Source organism: Macrobrachium rosenbergii, chromosome 43, assembly GCF_040412425.1.
Source record: "Macrobrachium rosenbergii isolate ZJJX-2024 chromosome 43, ASM4041242v1, whole genome shotgun sequence".
NCBI lineage: Eukaryota > Metazoa > Arthropoda > Malacostraca > Decapoda > Palaemonidae > Macrobrachium > Macrobrachium rosenbergii.
The window spans coordinates 42,541,625-42,559,778 of record NC_089783.1 but is presented as its reverse complement, the minus strand read 5'-3'; the positions used below and the strand labels follow the sequence as shown (position 1 = coordinate 42,559,778).

The 18,154-nt window shown below is 35.9% G+C and overlaps 1 protein-coding gene across 5 annotated transcripts in view; it reads right to left on the bottom strand.

Annotated features, from left to right (window-relative positions):
• Window positions 1–18,154, bottom strand: part of LOC136828815 (centrosomal protein of 135 kDa-like) — a 317,906-nt gene that overhangs the window by 213,714 nt on the left and 86,038 nt on the right. For 2 of the 5 annotated variants that reach the window (XM_067087047.1, XM_067087051.1), the window contains exons 1-2: window positions 16,771–17,078; window positions 13,090–13,273 (exon numbers count right to left, since the gene is read on the bottom strand). In XM_067087047.1, coding sequence (XP_066943148.1) covers window positions 13,090–13,260 — 171 coding nt within the window. In that variant the 5' untranslated portion in view covers window positions 13,261–13,273; window positions 16,771–17,078. Of the gene's footprint in view, window positions 1–4,642; window positions 4,780–5,132; window positions 5,196–13,089; window positions 13,274–16,770; window positions 17,079–18,154 lie in introns of those variants that run through there. The other 3 variants (XM_067087050.1, XM_067087052.1, XM_067087053.1) reach the window with 3 other exon arrangements.

The window sequence follows — 18,154 nt, the reverse complement described above, 5'->3', positions numbered from 1 at the left end:
TCCTTTGTAAACGTGTGAATGATTGTTTTCATTGTAAATGGTTATGCGCATAAACTTTTACAACGTCTGCATACCTCCACATTGTGTGTGTGTAAATGTGCGTGTGAATGATTGTTTTCATTGTAAATGGTTATTTATAAATATATATATATATATATATAGTATATATATATATATATATATATATATATATATATATATACATATATATATATATATATATATATATATATATATAATATATATATATATATATATATATATATATATATATATATATATATATATATATATATATACATATATATGTATATATATGTATATGTATATGTATATATGTACATACAAATATATATACATATATATATATACAGTATATTACATATATGCCATAAAGAGAAAGAGAGAAAGCGTAAGAAAATATACCAGGAAAACAACAAAACACAACGGATACAACATAAACACAAGATTAAAAAAAAAAGAGGACATTTTTATGTCAGCGATTACAACGCATCGAACGATCAAAGCCCCAGAATAAAAGAGATGGCATTTAACGGACAGAACTCCATAAACAAACGGAGGTCATGCAAAGTTTACGACATGCAAATCAGGTCAGAGTTGTCCTCCGGATACTGATAGCGATCGTTGCCGCTCGAATCCTACTCGATGACCCAGTCCATAGCGGGGAGAGAGAGAGAGAGAGAGAGAGAGAGAGCCAATTTCGTTGAACACGCACTGAGGACGTGGCTAAAAATAAATTCGATTCCATGCCTGGTACAAAATATAGTAACTCTTTCCCTCATTCTTCTGATTTTGTCTTGTGGAGAACAGAGAGGGCCTCCCCACTCTCTCTCCATATAAATATATATAAATACATCATATATACATATATATATATATACATATTATATATTTATATAAATATATATAAATACATCATATATACACATATATATATATATATATATATATATATATATATATATATATATTTATATATACTGTACTGTAGTCATGTACACTATAGTAACACACTATCTCGCACACACTAAACAGTTTACAATAAGAGTTTTCTGAAAAACATGGACTGACTGCTGAGTAATAAACTAAGCAACAGGATCTCAACCATAAAAATCCTGTTTAATATCTTTAGTCAATACCGAAACAACTGGCAAAGCAAAGAGCATAATTACATACATACATCACCAATGTACCGTCTTAGCAACTAGTAATTACTGTCAATAGATAAACGGATAATTGTATTTCTAAGGTTTAATTATCGCTCCAAGGGAAAATGTGTTGGCAAAATAGCAACTCACGTTTCTACCTGTTTTCCTCAGTATCATCCTAATATCACAGCAATCAGTAAGAGCAAATAACCCATATTTCAAGAACATAAATCTTCAATATATACCAAAGATATGATTTGTAAGTGTATTCCTTTAAATCATCATCATCACATTTCCATATCTTTCCAAAGAATTCTTCCACCTCAAGTTAGAGCAGGAAATGGGAACTTCTCAAAAATGAAAAAAAAAAAATCAGTAATTAAAATCTATTTATGAACTGCAAGACAAAGTAATTATCAGCTTCTTCCCCGGCTATAAAAAGTCTTCAACATCTCCATTATCGCTTTAGCGCATAAAGAAAAACATGACATATCTGTAATTACAACCATTTCTGGGGTTACCGTGAGAGGGAGTAAAAAAAAGTGAATAAATTACAGTTACCTATTACATTCTTTCGGCTTTAAAAGAGGCTGCGGCGCTTTTCTTTGGGATATGGAAGATTACGTCATTAGTATTCGCTTTAACATGAAGACAACAACTATTCACTATATGGGAAGGAAGGTTCAACCGTGCTCAAATTTTACAACAAAACATACCTCGAGTGCACTAGAGGATTCGGGGGGGGGGGCACCTGAGTGCGTGGGGCCCCCAATGAAAAATGACAAAATAAAAATATTGAAGATTTAGATAATAATAACATAAATGAGAAATATAAAAATAGGAAAAATAAAAATCTATTATATATATATATATATATATATATATATATATATATATATATATATATATATATATATATATATATATATATATATATACACACACACACGTGTGTGTGTGTGTATAATATGAAAATTGGTGGGGACCCCATGAATTTTTTCTGGATCCGCTAGTGCTCGAGTGATACCATACATTCTCTCTCTCTCTCTCTCTCTCTCTCTCTCTCTCTCGAGTGGGCCCGCACACAAACAAGCACTCTGGCACCCTTTCTCTCACAATCACACAATTTTACCCGCGCGTTGTTTGTTGCTTTATGTTATCCGTACGCATAACACGAGTGTTTTGGGGAAATGCGTAGATCACTGAAACATAATCAATAAAACCTGAAACCATAATCAAAAATTAATAACCTATCAACTATCAAAACAAACTAAAGTGAAGCATACTGCTCTACCTTATAAATGCAGCATTTAAGTACAAATAAACTATGGAGTTTATGGATAATTTTTCCTGAGACTCTAAGTGATTTTAAAGGTAACAGACCTAAAGTTGAAATACATAACACCGTTTCATACCTAAAATGAGTTGGTAACTAAATTCAGGTCACGCGACAGAGTTAACATGGATTTTCTTTATGATGCATATTATTACACTGGATCAAAGCTATCTCACATTTCGTCAATACCTTTCTGTCTTCAGACAGATCTCGCGGAGCAACTGTATTTCATTTTCGCATATTCTGAACCCTTTTCAGTGTCCAATTTCATTCGACTCAATCAACTTAATTCTACTCCACCGTCTTGGCCTTTTACCCTATAATGTTCCTTTGACTCTCTTGTAAAGACATAATATTTATGATGCAACGCAAGTCCAAATGTTCTCTCCTACACGGTGCAATGCTGATCTGGGTACTGACCTATACACTCTACGTCTCATGCACTTCTTAAATTCCCTAGTCAGTTTCCAAGACTCTAATCTAACTGTTAAAATCATCCAAACAAGTTGAATTATACTCCATACAAAAACAAAGTTGAATATTTAAAAAAAAAATTACAATCCATACAATGACTACGCCCAACCATTCATAAAAAGTAGGGTCCACGCCGGGGCTATGATTATCCACTACACTAATCTGAGGAAAATCAGGGCGAACTGTTCTCATCATCTGTTACTGGCCTTCTCAGTCAGTTATTTATGCTCTTGCTGGCATTTCAAATAATCAGTTGTCGCAAACTACTGCTTACAGTTCAGTTACTGATTTGCCTTATTTTTTCCAGTCCTCACAAACAATCAATCCTATTCTTCATCCCTTTTGCATTCTTCTAGTTTATTGTTCAGTAACTTCTCTCCCCAGCAGTTTTATAAAATGGACTCAGGGTTAACCTGGCGGTCTACGTGTTTAAAAATGATGAAAGACAGAATGATATAAATACTGACTGAATTTAAAAGCTACGGCTGCTATAAGATGAAGGTGACAAGGAACCGGCTGGACCAACAGTGGTCACACAGTTAGCGAGTAAGTACTCTGAAACTGAGGCACCACAAGAGCCTAGGATATCGTAGGAAGAAGCACAATAAATTATGTAGCTGAGGAGTGTTTGATGTGAAAGCATGAAGTCACAGTGAGGTCACTGACATTCTTCTAATGGGATATAAGTACGATTAATTCACTCCAGATATTATGATAGCAATGCAACTGATTAAAAACGGTTAAAAACCCTAAATACAATGGACCGTGAAAACAGTGAATCAAAGAAAGTGAAATGAACTGATCTACTTTGCATCAACGATAATAGGGAACAAACCACGAGAAACCCTTGAAAAACTTTGCTTATTCTAACCAATTCCAAAACGAGTATCAGACTCTTCCCTTAGCAAGAACTCATCGCAAAAAGTGGTGGAAAATAACACGATAAATATTCTTGAGGTGCTTCAATACTTGAGAGCTAAGCAGCAGAGTAAAATATTAAGTGAAATGACAGAACCTTTTAGTAAATAGCACTACTGCTTTGATCATTGAGGAAAATCAGGACAAAGTATCAGATGTTAACAAAACTTTCTGCAATAAACTAATTTGATATAATCGTCGACCTTTTTCCAAGTTTGAGTGACATGAAGTAGCTTGGCAAAGGTAAGCGAGCTGTAATTAAAATCCCAGCATTAATCAACAGATAAACAGTAAAACCTAATCAAAATGCTTTAAGTTAATTTGCAAATTTCATATTCTGCACGTAACAGTCGATTAGCATATTTCTGTAACTCGCAAGCTTAAAAAACTTCCTTTTTCGTTCACTCATAGCAATTCAAACCACGAACAATTTATCCACAGGCGTAAACACCAAGGTCAATGAAACTTCAAATCATTTCTCACAAAGTAATAAAAGTTACAGATGAGTCACCGAAACAGCACTAAGACATATTACTTCAGACAGAATAAGGGAACAACAATAACACAGTAGCCAGGCGAAGCAGGTATCAGGCTCGTGCATTTCTCGTGAGATCTACATATCGATTAATATCTCCCTACCTGGAATGACGAAAGCTAAATTCTCAGCCACTGAGGGAAACGATACAAATACTAAGGAAAAAACTGTGGGGAAAAATCAGTATACACATCCAACTTCAAAACTCACGAAAGGCGCAGATGTCAGATTTTCTTTGGCGTCAGCTCATCAGGAAGAATTCTTTTTTCAGCCTTGATGCTCTGTCATTTCTTTTCTTTTCAACACATTGTTTTGTTCTTCATTCATTGAGTATCTGACACTAACGTTCATGGCATTGTTCTTTTCTGGAAGGCAGCTCTTGTCCCGACATGATAAATGGTGCGCATACCATTAAGTAAACGACGGCAATTTTCAAAGTACCCGCTAATTAAAGTACGGCAGAACAAAAGTAAATGAGAAAAGAATGATAATCAATATCGGGTGCCGAGCGCCACATGGAATTTCGTCACCGACCTTAAGACTCCCATGAGCCTCTTACTTTACCACTTAAGGGAAAAGAATATTTCTTTGCAGGTCGAAACGACCGTCGCACACTCACGAAACAGCCGTTGAGAAATCGATAGGGGCGCACAATGCCTTCAAAAATTGGCAATAATGACCTCTGCGAAACATTCCCTACCGATGCCAGTTGCGGAAGCGGAAGCGAAGACGACGTACATGCAACCCGTCCAACCTCTAAACCCGCACTGATCAATGAATCCCCTGACAGGCTGGAGTCCCTGACCCAGCCAGCAGCAGCCGTAGTGGTCTACATCGAACTTGGTCCTCTCGCGGAGGCAAAAAAAAAAAAAAAAAAATTCACGCGAAGTAATACAGGCTGGTACAAGAACGCTCATTAATCTGATCGCCAGACCGTAATAATTAAGCAAGTCGATACGCAACGTCTGACGTTCACATCCGAGCAAGCAGCACACACTCCAAATGATATGATAGTAAGGTATTTGAGAACTTGACAAAACAGCGTGCTTACAATTCCATTCACATGACTCATAGCAGAATACATGCAAGGCCAAAACAAGTATTTTACTGAATACATACACGGGTAGGTTCAAATCAGCGGTGATAAAATTCATATGCTCTTGATGGACAACAAGGAAATTTACATAATATTATCACAGAGCAATAAAGCAGTACATGGTGATTGCAACATGTTACATCAAAAGATATAATTACTGTCATTTAAAAAGAACAGGAAATTATATGAACGTACGAGACATGCAAATGTCTGTGTAATACAATTGCCTACCAAACATGCGAGAATATCAACGCAAGATTTTTTTTAATAAATTTGATTGAAAAACGGACAAGGCTGCATGGATCACAGATTCAACCACAAAGTTCTGCTGAATTTAGACACTGAAGACCATTATGTTGGATGGAAATGTAGGTTTATACATCAATCGGCCATGCCCCGTTTTGTTCTTATAAATCATGATTACAAACACTATCTACAGAAGACTTGTGCGTCGTAGTCAAGAAATACTCAAACATTTCGTCAATATTGATTTAAATAACACTTACTACTTGTTTCTATTTCCTTGTTTTAAAAAGAAAATTATGTCGGCTTTGTCTCTGAGTCCGCACTTTTTCTGCCCGCCCTCAGAGCTTAAAAACTACTGAGGTTAGAGGGCTGCAAATTGGTATGCTCATCATCCACCCTCCAATCATCATACACACCAAATTGCAGCCCTCTAACCTCAGTAGTTTTTATTTTATTTAAGGCTAAAGTTAGCCATAATCGTGCCTCTGGCAACGATAAAGGATCGGCCACCACCGGGCCGTGGTTAAAAGTTTCATGGGCCGCGGCTCATACAGCAATGTAACGAGACCACTGAAAGATAGATCTATTTTCGGTGGCCTTGATTATACGCTGTAGTGGCTGTATAGAAAGCACTTTTGCGCCGCTTGAAGATAAAAGACACTGATACTAAGGATATTATTCTAAGGAATGGTATGACTGACAGGCAACGGTAAGGTGAAATTTTACGAAATGCGTTTTAAGTTATAAACCATCTGCAATCCGATAGTACACAAGAAACCAAGGAAATACGGAGAAATGGAAAGAAAGGGCTTTGACAAGGTCTGACAGGCAACGGGTTTCGGAAAGATTAAGTAAAGGTTGAGTGAAATGTATTTTGAGAAGTGATTACACCACTGACCGGAGGCTAGTCTTCTCAATGTTTTGTTTGTGAAGTGAAGCAAAAATCAACAATGGAAACCTAGTATTTATTCCTCTGTTCCAGTGCTTATTCGTTTCAAAATGGACAAGGGTCCTAATCTTTATCTAGAAATAACTGATGCCAGTCCGGTATGCAGGTATACAAATAGCGCGCAGGAAAAGTTCTTTTCCTTATCTGTAACAGCCTACAAGGTAAATTTTAAGCTTACCATGGAAAGTGTTACATTCCTGAAGGCTTTATCTAAGAGATGCTGTGTTTTAGAGCATTACTGATGAAATTTTGAGACAGAACTGAATTATGAAGCACACAGCAAGCATGGCTAACCAGCTCATCAGTCTTGTAACTTTCAACGATGCCGATGAAACATGAATTCCACTTCTGTATACTGCTCCTGAAACAACTTGAAGGCAAAATGTGAAGATACAGACATCATGTCTTCAACAGAATTTAAGGATGGCGTGAAGAGAACAGGTTAGGTGAAGAACAAACAGCTCCTAAAGTCCTCACAAGAGTACTACGAGCTCTATTAGCAGCCGATGAGGGAGGAATAAATGTTGAAAAAGTTTCCTATAGCGGCCGTATTCTTCGCTGCCTTTCGCCACCGTAAAGCAGTTGGATTAAGATATGCCTATTTCATATGTCAAGTAAAAATATTGTTACTTTGCCTCACACACTGAAAGACATAACTATAAGCCGCAGAAGTTCCGGAACAGGATAAGTGATGGAGCAAACAATTCCCTTTGCCTACGCTTATCATTAAATCACCTATAAGAGGCATGAAAGTGTTGGCTGCCTCATATGAAACACTAAAAGACAAGGCTAGTACGATAGGATGGAAGACCAATGCCATCCGGCGATATGACAAAGGGAAACAGATTTAACCCTAATTAAATCCATTTTTCAACAATAAGGATCAACACCGTTTTTACCGAGAAGTCAAAACACTCATCATTTCAAGATCAGGATTAATCTACTCGATGTATTCGGAAGAAATCACGTGCCGCCTCACCAGCAATGTCATCGACACTTGAAATGTTTACAGAGAACAGTTACACCAAAATCAGCCAAAAAGAAGTACGATTAATATCTTGTAAAGACAGGAGGACCGTGCTCCTTGTTCTTGCACAAGGATCAGTTCCTTCAGATATGAACCCAGAAATAATAAAATTAATATTATTCGAATTTGTAATGCTAATATTTATTAAGTGTGTAGTCATTTCACTTTTTTGATGTTAAGTGCATATCAAAATAAACGTCTCACCAGTTCCTGTAAATGAATTCCAAAACGTTCTTTACTACTGATAAGGAATCAACATAAATATTCATCTTCAAAACTAACGAATTCCCTACAAATCATCCTTTTCCAAGTTCCCGTTTTAACTGTTTCGCTAGTTGAGAATTTGGTTATTCAGCCCCAAAGGTTAAATCGTAAACTAATCGACTGTGAAATAAAATCATGTCTAGGACAGTTTAATCCTCTATTCCATTTAAAAATGTAAAATGTTTTTCCACATATAATACCTGGGATTCACTTTAAGCCATTTCGTTGACGCGTACACAAAAAAGGCCAGGCATTAGCGCGACGCAAAAATATATGAAAGTAAAACACCACAGGTAAACAACTGGCCTTTCATCCAATATTCTGCCCGGGAAACTTTCGTCCTGATAAGAAACGTGAGTCTGCTAAAACAAAACAGCCCTTATGCCAAGATAACAGACGGGCGACATCCTCATTATAATAGTTTTACTGCTCCATGACGTAAGAGCAAACATTGCATGATTGTCATTAATACAACCCCGTCTTTCTCAGCCAGACTTCTTTTTGATCGTTATCGTTTAATCTTGTCTCTTTCCCTGTGAGATGGTTAATAATCGATGCACCATTTTCCTCATAATGTGTCACGAATATCTGTATCCCTGTTATCATTACTAACATCAAACTAATGTTAGCACTATAATATTCATGCTGCACCACACAAAAAGTAACAAACTCTTTGCTGACACACTATTTTTGTTATTATTTTGGAGATTCAAACTATTCTGAAGAATATCAGTAGGCTACTGGGTTTCAGTCACCAGCCAACAAACATGCCCGCAAATACATACGTACGTATGCACCTACAAATGCACACATGCATGGCTCAAAAAAAAAAACAAAGCAATGGACAATATCAAACATACTTCAACTGCTGAATCATGGATGAGCCCTCAGTGCAGAAAACTTTGGAACATTAGACACTTCAAACACATGCATAAAAAGCTCATCAATGGCAGGTCAATCGCCCAGCACCCACGGTGCCATTTATAACTTGCATGCACTCTCATGCTTCCTAGATGTTGGGGTCTTCCTTTCTAAAAGTTCTTTCATTCCATCCATCCAGCACTTTCTAGGTCTTCTGACCCTCCTTCCTCTTAACAACTCCAAATTATACTCTCTTCAGAAACCTGGCATCTTCCATTCTTTCCACATGACTGGTCCACCTAAAAGCACTAATCCATCGATTTCTCACCCTTTCAATTTATCTTATGCCTCTTATAGTTTGCAAACAACGTATCTTAATACTTTCATATTATACTTTCACTCGCATTTAACAACACTTCAGTTTTATAAAGAAAAGCTGGCAATATAGGAAATCATCATGCAACGGGTGTTACCATCTGCCAATATCATTTAACATTGAACTACTAGTTTCAGACTTTTGTGTGCATAATAATCATGAGTTTTTTTTTTTTCCTGAAACCCACCAGATCTGTTTTACCTGATAGATTAAAAAAACAGATCCAACTAAATGCTTGGTTACTTAGCTTTTTTTATTTTAATTTTGGTGAGAAAAAAATTATTTGCATATGGAAAAAGAAATTCTAAATGCCAAATCTAACATTTCATTGCCCTACATACTGAACAAAATGAATTATTTTTTATGTTAAACAGAAGCATCAGAATGAATACATCTGCATTTTACACTGGCAATCTCACCTATAAATACAGTAGATAAGCAACAAAGCTCCTCTTTGGAGATCTCAACTGCTGACCTGGGATTTGCCAGGCCATCACTATATATCCACTCAGCCAAAAGGAAATACTAGGAGTACACCTAGATATTCTGCTGCATATACTCTGCAAACATAACAGGACTTCTATAACCAGTATCACTTCATTTATCCACATTATATTCATGGATAATGGAAATTTGCAGAAATTGCAAGAAACTCTACAGATGTGAAATGGCAATTTTCCTAATTTGTCTCTAGACAGTGCTGAATATTTTTATTAACAATGCAGATTACTCTGTACTGTACAATACTGTACACAAACGCTGAAGTACACTGTATGAAAATCAATATGTATGGAAAAGAGAATGCCAAAGCTGCTTACATGAGCCAGATTTGAAAAATTTTTATAAAGCATAACCATAAAGAGAAAGAGAAAGGCAAGCAAACACACAGTAAGTAAACTGTTCAACATCATACATATGTGTATGCACACACAACAGACTAAGGCACTAATGGGCGAGAAAAGTTCTGACTCAACATAGCTGGGCATTTATAACATATAATGTTACTTTGGAATTTGTTTATATTTTCACTTCTCTGGTGTGTCAACTTCAGAGAAGCTTAGGCAATATTAAAATCAGTGAACTTGCAAAAATATAAAACAAAGTATTTTTAGAATGGAATACCAGTGTTACAGTAGTTAGAATGGTGGAACACCAGTAGTATTTAGCAGAATGCTGGGATTCCTATATTATATTCAGTAAAATGGTAAAACACCAGTAAAAAAAAAAAGCAACTAGAGACCCATTAATAGAGCAAGTAGAACAGGGATGTCCCTGGAACACCAAAAGTAAGTAGAGGACCATTTGTAGAATGGTGGAATGCCATTAATACTGTAAGAAGAATGGTAGAGCACCAGAAGTACAACTAGTACAATGCTGGAACACCAGTCCTGTAGTAGGTAGAAGGGTGGAGCATATATAATAGTTAACAGAATGGTGGCACACAAGTAAGCAGAGGTCCATTAGTAGAATGAGTAAAACAGTGGGCTGCCAATAATATTGTAAGAAGAATGGTAAAGCAAAAGTAATACAGTTAGCAGAAAGGTGGAACACCAATAACTACAGGAAGTAGAGGACCATTATTAATGATAAGAATGATGTAGTCCCTGTAATAATCTAAGAAGTAAGATAGGGCACCAGTAGTACAATAGAGTACAATACAGTTGGTAAGGTGGTTAAGCACCAGTAGTACAGTTAGCAGAATGGTGAAGCACTGCTAACAGAGTAGAAATCATGGTATAGAACTAGAAGTACATTTAGCGGAATGGTGCATAAAGATGAAACACCAGTAATGCAGTAGGCAAAATGGTGCCATAACTGAAGAGAAGAAAGCCTATGTCTTTTCACATACTTAGCAGGCACCAACATTTCAAGGACAATAGAGACATAATCTCAAGTGATCCGCCGCCTCAACTAATTGAAGATAGAGATGCCAAGTAATAAACGAGTTCCCATAACACAGAAGACAACTCCTCTCCATTGGTCTCCTCATCCACTAGGACAAAAGAAGGAGTCTGGGTGACAAAGCCAACTCCTCAAAAAAAAAACCAAAGTTTACAAATTGGGAGAGGAAACCACAGGACTTGCACCATCTTGTTGCCCCTCACCTGAGGCGTCAGGAGACAGGTGAGAGAACAATGACATAACATCACTAAGCAAAGTGAACAGCTATGGAAATGGTTGGAAGGACAGGGGGAAGTGGAGTGTCACCGATACCTGACATGAACTCATTCATAGCCACCTCACAAGACCAAATGCCCCCAACAGAAGGCAAATCACAAATCAATAAAGCTGCCTGAATGGCACCTAGCTTAGACTTGATTGAGGTGCCTGCTAATGAAACAGAAGACTGAAAAGGAATATTGGGAGGCAGCAGAAGAAGAGGGGCCACCAACAGCTGGATGATACAGGTGTAAGGAGTAGATTATGAGGCAAAAAAGGAGTCACAGATTAGAATGAGAGTGAGATACAGAAACATGAAATACTCTCAACAATAGAATGAACATCATCATCATTGGAAATGCAACCTATAACAGAAGTCTTAACATTATCATTACTGTTATCCTGTCATAAATCAGGTGCTAGAGATAAGCAATCAACTATTGTATTACAGACTACTAAGTGCAACATCAATAACTGATGCGATAACTTACCCTTCTCAAAATGATAATAGAGGACACAGAACCTTGCCCCACAAACCGACCTGGTTCCCTGGCAACAGACTCCTCCAACTGTCCCATGGTAGGCCTAAGCTCAGGCCACAGACAGGTGAAGACATCGAAACCTTTCCTCTCAAAGGGGACCACATAAAAACAGAACACACTATACAGGATACAGAATGGTTACCAAAAATAAAATTCAGTCAAACTTTAACAGATTTTAGAATAAGAGTAACATCCTGCTCTGATTTCAGAAAATGCTCTTCCTGAACTGAAGGGGGAACAGAAGATGGAGAGGCTGTAGACTTGGGTCTAGGCAGAGTTGGGAAGAAGGTAATTAAAAGAAGCCATTAATGAAAAAGGATTATGCTCTGTTCCAAATAACTGCTTCTGTAATTATCTGACTCTCTACCCTTCCTATATTTAAGGAATTTAATATTAAATTCATTGGAATACAACCTGTTAAGACAGAAATCATTCCTGTTCAACTTGATGTTTTTGTTCCTAATGTCAGTCAAAGATATCCGGAGTGAACAAAGCAAAATAGTCACAATACACTGAAAAACAGCCAACAGTCACACTAGCGAATGCATCGAGCACTACCCTTAATGGCGGTTAGGTGAATTCTGATGAGAACTGAAAACATTCAAGACCCCTGGAGGAGAAAGGTAAACTACATTTATCCAGGCCAGCCAAGCAATCTTGTTCTTTATTGTGAATGCTGACCACACCTGCCATTGCAAAGATACGGCTATCTTTAACGGTACATAAGAATCATCTCAAATAACTGTGCTTTTAATAGTGTCAACCAATGATTCATACTGGATAAGAAACATTACAGAATTGTGTTCTAACCCTATCTGCAGGGGGTCTCACCATCTAAGGTAGCAAGATCTAGTTTTTTTCTGGGTATGTATGTGGTCCCTACTTTGAAATGAAGAATAAGACTATAATGAAAATGGTTTGACCATAGTACAAACATAATACAATACTGTACTTATCTATGTCAAGGTGTACCAATCTTCTTAATGGCCTTCTGTTGCTTCAACGAGAGTATGTACATATTCATAATTCAGGCAATAAGGAAAAGTCAACTATATTAACCATTTGAATCATATTGAAAATGAGCATTGTCAAACACTTTCATAACCTGTATGGAAAGAACAAAATAGACTCATTACCTTTTTAACTTGAGCCAATTCCTCTGTAGTCGTCTTCAGTCCTTTAGAAGCATTAATTAAATCATCCAAAATCCTAGTAACCAAAGGCAAGCCATCGGGTGGTAAAGGCTCCCTGTAACCCAGGCTATCAAGGGTTCTTCTCACCCTCTCAAGAGCAGATAATGTAGTCATTACAGATGAATACCTGAAACAACATACAACACATGTATTACAAATTCAAGTGTCCCATTTCCTAAATACACATTACAGTACAATGAAGAAATGAAGATATAAAAATGTAAACCTTAGATTACAGGGAGCAACCTGTACTGTATATAGTTATATTCACTGCACTTCTAAATAAATGAAATAATCAACAGTAGAATGAAAAAGCACAAACGAGGAGCAACTCTACAGCTACAATAGCTTCTTATTAAACATGTGGGATAAATTCATACAAGATTGTATCAAGAAAAAAATATCAAATTGAAGAAATACATGATACAACAAAGTGAAACAAATAGCTAAAAGAAATAATTCTGTAATACAGATAAACATATTAACATAACAGACATATCATACGAACTTACTAATACTTTTGGTCAACTTTCTAAAAGTATGTAAGATGTATATCCCAATGGCCAGAACTCACTATAAAATCACTTAAATTTTCAATAACTTGAATCAATAATTGTTACATCTTGGTAGCTCATTTACAATGAAGAATGTCTTTCAGCAACTAAATTTGTCATCATTTTGGATTATGGTGAGTGGATTCCTACTTTGCTACCATTGTACTTATTTGTGTGAACTAGGATTTTCTACAATAACTCCTAACATAAAACAGAAACAGGCTCAACACAGCATTAGATATGCATTCCAAACTAGAATCAACCACTTACCAACAAACAACCATATCCATCTCTTCAAAGCAAAACTTTTCAAAAAAGTATTGCTTACTGTGCCTTTTTTTGCTATAATTCCATACACAACATATCCTTTTTATTTTTATATATTCTGCCTAAATAAAGAAACATGTAATCTGATTGAATAGGTTCTTTCCATAAACAAGCATCTATCTTGCATCAATAGTAAATAAAGGTACATATTTCAAAGAGTTTGTGTCTGATTTATTACACAAAGGCATTCTGGGTTGCAATTCAACATGCAGTTCTTTCTGTGGATCACAGGAGAAAAAAGGGTTTTAAAAGGTTGTTCTACACTAAATCCACATTTAATCTACCACTGGTAAAAAGAAAAATAATTGGAGCCAGATAAATGTGACAAACACATTACTGTAGGACAGACAGACAGATAATCTCCCTTAATGCCTATCGGTATGATGGTCTAACTTGTACCAAGTTTGACTTAATACCTTCAAATGTGTATGATTTACTAGGACAAGGTAAGTGAGAAAGACAGACATATGATCTGTGCATGATGATCTTCCTCTTGATTATGCATAAGATGAGTCCTATGAAAAGCTCAGAATGACAGACACAATAATGAACATAAAACATGTGGACTGACAGATAACTAGACATATAGACTTACAAGCAGATCAACAGAGGGAATAAAAACCATGACAACGTCTAATGACAGGACATATGATAAAATAAAATGAGAACAGTACTGAACACTGTTCCATTGTGTTTGTAACTCAATAGTATAAAAAACCCAGTTAACCAAATTTATGTCCAAATAGCAGGAAACTAATCTTATCTAAGGTAGATGACTGTAATTCGATCAACATTTAAATATGCTTACATGGCATGCCATAACTACAGTCAGGTTAAGGAGCAAAATATGATTTTCGTCAATGGCATTACCCCACAAAATATTACAATAACTTCTGTGAAGAACTTCAATAGTTGATAAAGCTACACAAGTATCAGCATTACACCAGGGGCACTGTATAACACCAGATGATTAGCCTAATTAGCATAGCCTAAATTTGAATGAGCAATTTATAGTCTTCTTAACCATCTGAGAATGCATGGTAACTTCCAAAAGAAATTTAAAAAGAGCAATGTCCACCACAATATTAATTCTCTAAGGAAAAATTAATATTTATGATAACAATGACAATAATCTATAATAAAACCGGTAAACTGCTTAACTCAAATTCAGAAATTCCTGTAATTTCAATGGCCATATTCTACTTAAACCATATTAAAACCTCTTGCGAAACCTAGTTCAGTCACTAAAGCTTGGCAACAATGTTAATTAATGGTGGCAAGTAGGTCTGGGTGAGGGGAGAGGTACAGGCCTTTCACTTTTACTCTCAGCTACAGGGACAAAAGCTGGAATGGTTAAAACATTTCAGTTTTGTATATCTACAAAAATGCATATTATCTTGAATTTGTAATGTTCCCTATGAGAATACACACCTTTACCTTTAATAAGGAGACTCACTTCTTAGGTAGGTGGTTCTGTTTCACAAAAGAATGTCACTCTTCCAAAAGAATCTAAAGCTGATGTTACAGTATTACTCCCTGTCATATCCCAAACAGTCTGTGGCAAAGGTGAGAGCCTTGGGTGGGACGCACACTTGTCCTGTTGGCATTTAAGAAAGCTCCAACAATAGCTTGAGAACTACGTCAAAGGAACGACAGCCAGGAACCCAAAGGTAAGGACCCAGTACCTTAGGTTAGGTTAGGTTAAGGAGTGTTAAGTTAATATGCATCCTTGTATTTCACTCATTGGGAATGCCATTAATGTTAAACATAGCTTAAGGGGTAATGTTGCATGAACTAACAAAGCATTTCTTAAAAATAAAATATCACAGTCATCAAAACATAAAAACAACTACTGGAAAAACGAAAGTTCCACGATGAACTTCATTACGGACAATTTGAACAATTTTACCAAATTAACGTTACCACTTCTTTAAGAAATACCAAAAGATCCCTTCCAGCTAGCTTATTAAAAATAACAGGCAACTTTGAAGATAAGTAGACTAATCAGCAGCTTTAACAAAAAACAAATTTCCTGTAATAGGCTACCCTTTGGGTCAACACCTCCAGCTCCTAGACAATGCACAAAGGTTATGCCACCCTGACAAAATTCATTATTTCATGGTGCCAGAGGGCTAAATTACTCAGTTTACCTTCAGAAAAACATGAATAAGACATAATGATCTTCCCATTGTCCTGCTTAGCCTAGGCTATTGCCAAAACGATCAGCCAAAAGGGTTGCCTTTTCCCTTTCAACAGTGCAGATTTGAGACCAGCCGAGGGTTTCTGATAGAGTCAAATATATTTGGTTACTTAAAATATATCTGGTTAGCAGGACCTATTCCGAGGGTTTAAGACAACACTATCTCACCTTCAGGCTGCGAATCTTTTTACAAATGTGGTTCGTAGGCCGAGCCTAATGCTTAGCCTAACTTGAGGACCTTGGCCTAGGCTACAGATTAGTGTCCCAAAATAGTTGGTAACATATTTTACCACACCACTAAACTAGATAATGGATCGTTAATTGGAACTGGCTAGCTAGGCTTCACTAGCTTAAGCCTAGCCTCTGTTTAGGATAAAATAATTATCCTAAGAAAGCCTTACATAGACAAGCCTAACAGGATAACGACACTACTGTCAATCACAAACAAGAAATAGAATTGCAGTCGATACGATTTACTAAACAAATAATATCAACTAAAACCAATAATTACAATATACGGGATTGTTAAGCTTCTAAACATACCTTAGACAACTTCAATTAAAAGGAAGAGTTATAGGCTAAGCTATTCGTCAACTAGCCTAATCTAATCCACCATCGTACCCGCCTCCTGTCCTTTACTTGGGTTATTCTTGAGTTTGTGCATGTCAGTTTTAGTCACAATATTCATATAAAATTGTTAATTCACTAAGAAAGAGAAACATTTAAACAAATTTCTATGCACGGTACGGTTTAGCGAATAACAGACAGTCCAGACATTCAATAACACTGTTCAAATTACCCTCTTCACAGGTACAGGTGTTTACAGTCTGTAAAGCAGATATTAGTGAATCAAATTTGAGGGATTCTACGCATTTCAATGTCTTCCTTAAACAGTCGTAGATAAATTGGGTTTTCGTGATAGAAAATGTGTGGTCAAATATTAGTTTTATAAGAAAAAAAAAAAAAACACAAATACACACAGATAATAAGAAAACTAGGAACGAAGCTAGTTGCCGAATTATGCAGCCAATTGTGATATATATATATATATATATATATATATATATATATATATATATATATATATATATATATATATATATATATATATATATATATATATATATATATATATATATATATATATATATATATATATATATATATATATATATATATAATGTATGTATGTATTTCTGAAAATTTCCTATCGTTTTATTTCGTCTTTAATTTAAGGGATCACGCATTATTTCTCTGAAATTGTACGGATACTTGATAATGTGGACTGCTTGTCCATGAAAGCTTGTAACTTTTTCTGAATAAAAAAACTCCGTTAGATACCATCCAGTTTGAATGAGGTCCTTTTAGTAATTCTACTAATGCACAGAACAATTGTGTATGTGATAAAGTTCATATATATATATATATATATATATATATATATATATATATATATATATATATATATATATATATATATATATATATATATATATATATATATATATATATATAGCTTAATGATGAATAATATTGCCAAGACTAGAAGAACACACTGCGAACAAGTGAACGAGTAAACGACACAGGAATTAAGGTCCACAGGCAGAGTAGGCTTCTCTCTCAAAAGGATTAATTCCTGTGTCGTTTACTTGTTCACTTGTTCGCAGGGTGGTCTGCGATACGTGGGATCCAGTTCCCGCTGGCTCAGACACAGAATTTTGGAACACAGAGGTCTTTCTATTAGAACTAGGTTTCCCCTTTCCAAACCACCCTTTTCTGCCATTAGAGAACACAGTTTAGCACAGGACCATCCTTTCACTGACCTGGATTTTCGGGTACTGTCTTTTTGTTCAAACAGACTGGACCTTTTGATTTCAGGTTCGCTGACTATTAAAAAGATGAAGCCGGAATTGAACAACAACTCGTC